A 7,492-nucleotide genomic window follows, 5' to 3' on the forward strand; every position below is an offset into this window, starting at 1 on the left:
CTTTTATTCCACAAATATATCCTATAAATTGATTATTTTTATTCACAATTTTTACTATTCTTTTTTCTACAATTATTATTATAGCATATTTTAGAAAAAAGAATTTTTTTAAAAAAAAATTCGATAAATTTTTTAAGAAAAAAAAATTTGGTTTCTGAAAATGATAATAAATTTATTTTCAATTTTCGATCCAACTTCAACTTTTTTCCCTAACCTAAACTTAAATTGATCAAGAACATTAATTGGGACATTCCTATTTCCATCAACAACTTTTTGACTAATTATATCACGAAAAAATATTTTATGATGAAAATTAATATATATAATTCATTCAGAAGTAAAAATTTTATTAGGTAATTTTAAAATTAATAGAACATTAATTTTTTCATCTTTATTTTTATTTATTTTATTTAATAATTTTATAGGTCTTTTCCCTTATATTTTTACTAGAACTAGACATTTATCAAATAGAATTACATTATCATTATCTTTATGGTTAAGACTTATACTATTTGGATGATTAAAAAATATAAATCATATATTTACTCATCTTGTTCCTCAAAACACACCAAATGCATTAATACCTTTTATAGTTTTAATTGAATCAATCAGAAATTTAATTCGTCCCTTAACACTTGCGGTACGATTAACGGCAAATATTATTGCAGGCCATTTACTAATAACCTTATTAAGAAGAATCGGAACAAAAATTAATATATTATCATCATCTCTTTTAGTAGTTAGACAAATTTCTTTACTAATTTTAGAATTCGCTGTTTCAATTATTCAAGCTTATGTTTTTATAGTACTAATAACTCTATACTCTAGAGAAGTAAACTAAATAATGTCAAATAAAAATATACCCTTTCCTCAACACCCATTTCATTTGGTTAATTACAGGCCATGACCTTTATTAGGATCATTAGCTGTAATAATTATACTTTTAGGTTCAATTAAATGGTTCAATTTCAAATTAAAAAATATATTAATATTAGGGATTCTAATCACCATTTTAATTATAATTCAATGATGACGAGACATCATTCGAGAAAGAACCTATCAAGGGTTACATACATCAAATGTAATAATAGGAATAAAATTAGGAATAATTTTATTCATTGTTTCGGAAATTTTTTTCTTTTTATCTTTCTTTTGAGCTTTTTTTCATAGATCCCTCTCACCTTCAATTGAAATTGGTAGAATATGACCCCCTAAAAATATTACACCATTTAACCCTTATGATATTCCTTTATTAAATACAATTATTTTAGTTTCTTCAGGGGCTACAATTACATGAGCCCACCATAGATTAATAAATAACATAAAAAAAGAAACACTAAAAAGAATATTATTAACAATCATCTTAGGTATTACTTTCTCAATCTTACAATGGTATGAATATTTAGAAGCACCATTCACAATAGCAGATTCAATTTATGGATCAACTTTCTTTATTGCTACAGGATTCCATGGAATTCATGTATTAATTGGTACAACATTTATTATAATTAACTTATTTCGAGTGTATTTAAATCATTATTCTAATTTTCATCACTTTGGATTTGAAGCAGCTGCATGATACTGACATTTTGTAGATGTAATTTGACTCTTCCTTTATATTTCTATTTACTGATGAAGAACATACTAATATATTTATATAATATAACTTTAAGTATAATTGATTTCCAATCAATAAGTCTAACAAAATTTAGTATAAATAATTAAATTAATATTTAATACCTTAATAATAATTATAATAATTACTATTATTATATTAACTGTTTCAATAATCTTATCAAAAAAAACATTTTATGAATTAGAAAAAAATTCACCATTTGAGTGTGGTTTTGATCCAAAAGGATACCCACGTATATCATTTTCTATTCGTTTTTTTTTAATTGCAGTTATTTTTTTAATTTTCGATGTAGAAGTAACGTTAATATTACCAATAATTATAACCTTAACAATTTCGAATATAAAAATTTGACTATTTATAGTATCATACTTTATTTTAATTTTATTATTAGGATTATACTATGAATGAAAATTTGGGGCACTAAACTGAATTTAAACCTACAAAGTTGAAATAAAATTTATATTCAGTTTCGACCTGAAATTATAGTTATTTATTAATAACTCTACTTTATAGGATAATAGTTAAATATAACATTTGATCTGCATTCAAAAATTATTAATATCAATTAATTTATCTTAAATAATTTATATTAAATTAATTGAAGCCAAAAAGAGGCTTATTATTGTTAATAATAAAAATGAATAAAAATTCCAATTAAATAGAAATATAAATAAAAAAGCTTCTAACTTTTTATTAAATGATTAAAATTCATTTATATTTCTAATTTATATAGTTTATAAAAACATTACATTTTCATTGTAAAAATAAATTATTTAATTTTATAAATTAAATGTTTAAAGATTTAAATAAATCATCATATTATCTTCAATAATATACTTTAAATTTTAAGCTATTTAAACATTTATATTATAAAAAAGTAATAAAAAAATAAAAAGGCAAATAATAAAAATAAATTTAAAACATTATTAAAATAAAAAATTAATAAATCTATAAATATATATAAATTTTTTATAAAAATTATAATTATTCTTCTTTTATAAAATTCTAATCAATTTTGATTAAAATTTAATGTTAGTTCTTTGTTTATAAATATAATATTTTTAATTAAACCATAAGTAGAAATAACAGGTAAAAACCATATTGTTCTAAAAAATATATTTAAAAAATAAAACTTTAACTTAAACATTTTAACATTTAAATAATAAATAAAAAATCCAAATAATATGCCTAAAAAAATAATTAAAATTGGTAAAATTTTTATATAAAAAGGCAAAATAATGGTATATCTATAAGGAAAAATTAATCAACTAAATATAGAACCCCCTAAAATTACTATCAATATTATAAAATATATTGAATTATTTATATAAACATCATAATCATTTAAATAATTTAATCTAATTATATTATATCAACCTAATATTGAGAAATAAATCAAACGAAAAGTATAAGAAACTGTTAAAAAAGTTGAAATAAAAAAAATAAATATAATAAATATATTATAATTTAATATTAAAATTATTTCTAAAATTATATCCTTAGAATAAAACCCAGCTAAAAAAGGAAATCCACATAAAGATAAATTAGAAAAATGAAAACAAATAGAAGTAAAAGGTATTTGATTAAATATTGAACCTAATAAACGAATATCCTGAAAATTATTCAATCCATGAATAAAAACTCCTGAACATATAAATAATAATGCTTTAAAAAATGCATGTATTAAAAGATGAAAAAAAGCTAAAAACTTAAATCCTAAAAATAAAATTCTTATTATTAAACCTAATTGACTTAGAGTTGATAAAGCAATAATTTTTTTTAAATCAAATTCAAAATTTGCGTTTAACCCAGACATAAATATAGTTAATCTAGATAATAATAAAAATATAATAATAAAATTCTCTCTATTAAATAAATTTTCAAATCGGATTAATAAATAAACCCCTGCCGTTACTAAAGTAGAAGAATGGACTAATGAAGATACAGGGGTAGGAGCAGCTATTGCTGCAGGAAGTCAAGAAGAAAAAGGAATTTGAGCACTTTTAGTAAATGAAGCAATCAAAATTATTAAAGTAATTACTATTATAAAAGAATTATATTTTAAAACATCTACATAAAAATAAAAATTCCAACCCCCAAAATTTATTATTCAAGAAATTGATAATAATAAAAAAATATCACCAATACGGTTAGAAATAACAGTTAACATACCAGCATTAAAAGACTTAACATTTTGATAATAAATTACTAAACAATAAGAAATCAAACCTAACCCATCCCAACCTAATAAAATACTAATTAAATTTGGACTAACAATTATTAATATTATTGATACAACAAATAAAATTACCAATATAATAAATCGATTCAAATTTAAATCATTTATTATATAAGAATTTCTATATAAAATTACCAAAGAAGAAATAAATAAAACTGTTCTTATAAAAATTAATGATATCCAATCAAATAAAAATGTTATTACTACACAAGAAGAATTAATTTCAATTAAATTATATTCAACAAAATAAACTAAATCATATAATAAAAAATAAATACTTAATATAAATAAAAATATTCTAATAAAAAAAATTATAATAAAACTAAATAAACAAATATTTAATATAAAAATAATTTAAAAACTAAATTTAATTTTCTTTGACACCACAAATCAATATTTTAAATAAACTATTTAAATTAATTTATATTCAAACAATAAAAGATTCTCTATTTAAAATAATTAAATTTAAAGGAATTCAATGTAATATTAATAAAATATACTCACGAACATTACCTTGAGAAAATGAATAAAAAAAATAATTTATTTTACCATGTTGAGTAAAAGAATATAAATATAATGTATAACAAGCTCTAAAAAAAGATAAAAAAATGACTAATAAAAAAATTATTTTACTTCATATAATTAATCTATTGATTAATATAATTTCACCTATTAAATTTAAAGAAGGGGGAGCTGCTATATTTGAAGAACATAATAAAAATCATCATAAACATATTCTAGGCATATAATTTATTAAACCCTTATTAATAAATAATCTCCGACTTCTTAAACGTTCATAAATAATATTTACTAAACAAAATAAACCTGAAGAACATAAACCATGAGAAATTATTAACAAATAAGAACCATAAATTCCTCATCTTATTAAAGTTAATAGCCCAGATAATATTATTATTATATGGGCAATTGAAGAATAAGCAATTAAAGATTTTAAATCAACTTGAAATATTCTAATTAAACTAATATAAATTCCTCCTATTATTCTCAAAACAATCAAATAAACATTAAAAAAAGTACCCATATTAATTAAATATATATAAACCCGTAATAAACCATACCCCCCTAACTTCAATATAATAGCAGCTAAAATTATTGACCCACAAACAGGAGCTTCTACATGAGCTTTAGGTAATCATAAATGTATAAAAAAAATAGGTAACTTTACTAAAAAAGCAAAAATTAAAAATACATATAAATAAAAAGTATAAACTTGAATTAAATTTTCCACAGAAAAAATATAATTTAAATTTTTAAATTCAAAAAATAAATAAATAATTCTTAATAATAAAGGTAAAGAAGCAAATAAAGTATAAAATAATAAATGAATCCCTGCTTGAACCCGATCCAATTGATTACCTCAACCTAAAATTAAACAAAAGGTGGGAATTAATCTACATTCAAAAAAAAGATAAAATAAAAATAAATTATTTACAGTAAACGTTAAAAATAAAAATAAAATTAAAAAAAATATCAATAAAATAAAATAATTTAAATAAATTTTTAATTCATAAATAAAATACCTTGATATAATTATTAATGCTCCAATTCATAAAGTTAATAAAACTAAACCAAAAGATAAATTATCACACCCCAAAAAAATATTTATACTCTTAAATTCAAATCTATAATTTCCAGAAAATATAAAAAGAAACCTTAAAAAAAATAAATTAAACTGAAAAAATCAAAAATTATTTTTAGAAACTATAATTAAAAATAATAAATAAAAATAAAACTTTATCATTAAAAAATATTTAAAACTTGAAAATAATCATTACCATGTAAACGAATTATATAAATTAAAATAGATAAACCCAAAACTCCTTCACAAACTCTAAAAATTAAAAAAATTATAATAAAATACATCTCTAATATATATATATTTAAAAATAAAATTAATATTAAATATAAAATTAAAATAATAAATTCAATTCTTAATAAAATTATCAATAAATGAAACCGGTTTAATCTTAAACTTAAAAATCTAACTAAAAATAGAAAATAAACAAAATAATAAAAATCTATTAAAATAATAAATTATATATATATATATATATATATAAATTCAAAAAAAAGAAAAAATTTTCCTATCATTAATCTCCAAAATTAATATTTTAATAAACTATTTTTTGAAATTTTAATATAAATATAAGTTTTAATAGTTTATTTAAAATATTGATTTTGTAAATCAAAGAAAAAATTTTTTTTTTAAAACTAATTAATATAAATTTATTTTAATTAATTAATTATAAAAATTTTCATACTACTTATATTAATTAATACTATAATAATATATTTAACAAAAACCCCATTTACAATAGGATTAATTTTACTAATCCAAACATCTTTAATTTCTGTAACATCAGGAATATTAAATATAAGATTTTGATACTCATATATAATTTTTTTAATTTTTTTAGGAAGATTATTAATTATTTTCATTTATGTATCAAGATTAATCTCAAACGTAAAATTTCTTTTTAATAAATGAATAATAGTAAACATTATAATAATTATTTTAATATTCATATTAATAATTAATTATAATAAAATAAATTTTACGTTTGAAGATACAATAAAATTATCTAATATTGATTTAAATAAAAATATATTAACTAAAATATCATTAAACAAATTATTTAATAAACCAAATTTTATTATTTCTTTTATAATAATAAACTATTTATTTATTACACTAATTATTGTTGTAAAAATTTCTAATATCAATTTAGGATCTTTACGAAAAACTTTTTAATGTTACCTTTACGTTTAAAAAATAGTTTATTAAAAATTATAAATGGGTCCTTAGTAGATTTACCAACACCATCAAATATTACAACGATATGAAATTTTGGTTCATTATTAGGATTATGCTTAGTAACCCAACTAATTACAGGAATTTTTTTAGCTATACATTATACACCTAATATTCAAATAGCATTTGATAGAATTATCCATATTTATCGAGATATTAATAATGGTTGAATAATCAAAAATTTACATGCAAATGGGGCTTCTATATTTTTTATCTGTATATACCTACATATTGGGCGGGGAATATTTTTTGGATCATTTAATTTTAAACCAACTTGAATTACAGGTACAACAATATTATTATTAACTATAGCCGCCGCATTCTTAGGGTACGTATTACCTTGAGGACAAATATCTTTTTGAGGGGCTACTGTAATTACTAATCTTCTCTCAGCAATCCCATATTTAGGAGAATTCCTAGTACAATGATTATGAGGAGGATTTTCTATTAATAATGCTACACTAACACGATTTTTCACTCTTCATTTTATTATTCCTTTTATTATTATTATAATAACAATTATTCATTTAATATTTCTGCATAATACAGGATCAAGAAATCCTTTAGGAACTAATAGAGATATTGACAAAATGCCATTTCAACCTTATTTTTTATTAAAAGACATTGTAGGATTTATTTTAATATACTTTATCTTAATTTATATTATTTTAATAAACCCTAATATATTAGGAGACCCTGATAATTTTAACCCTGCTAATCCTATAATTACCCCCCCTCATATTAAACCTGAATGATATTTTTTATTTGCGTATGCAATCCTACG

At 19.3% G+C, this 7,492-nt stretch overlaps 3 protein-coding genes and 2 pseudogenes across 3 annotated transcripts; 3 read left to right on the top strand and 2 right to left on the bottom strand.

The window, feature by feature from the left end:
• Positions 1–160: 160 nt before the first annotated feature.
• On the top strand, positions 161–845 carry LOC138191365 (ATP synthase subunit a-like). The gene is given in 1 exon segment (XM_069138076.1): positions 161–845. A coding segment is annotated over 1 exon segment (681 nt). The 3' UTR covers positions 842–845.
• LOC138191364 (cytochrome c oxidase subunit 3-like) lies at positions 845–1,652 on the top strand (annotated as a pseudogene).
• Positions 1,175–4,385, bottom strand: LOC124224544 (NADH-ubiquinone oxidoreductase chain 5-like; annotated as a pseudogene).
• Positions 1,175–6,289, bottom strand: LOC138191363 (NADH-ubiquinone oxidoreductase chain 4-like). The gene is given in 2 exon segments (XM_069138075.1): positions 1,175–5,252; positions 6,286–6,289. Coding segments are annotated over 2 exon segments (747 nt in total). The 3' UTR covers positions 1,175–4,509.
• Position 6,290: 1 nt separating this feature from the next.
• Positions 6,291–7,485, top strand: LOC124224545 (cytochrome b-like). The gene is given in 1 exon segment (XM_046636605.2): positions 6,291–7,485. A coding segment is annotated over 1 exon segment (816 nt). The 5' UTR covers positions 6,291–6,647; the 3' UTR covers positions 7,464–7,485.
• The last annotated feature ends 7 nt before the right edge of the window (positions 7,486–7,492 follow it).

This window comes from Neodiprion pinetum, unplaced genomic scaffold, assembly GCF_021155775.2.
Source record: "Neodiprion pinetum isolate iyNeoPine1 unplaced genomic scaffold, iyNeoPine1.2 ptg000180l, whole genome shotgun sequence".
NCBI classification, from domain to species: Eukaryota; Metazoa; Arthropoda; class Insecta; order Hymenoptera; family Diprionidae; genus Neodiprion; species Neodiprion pinetum.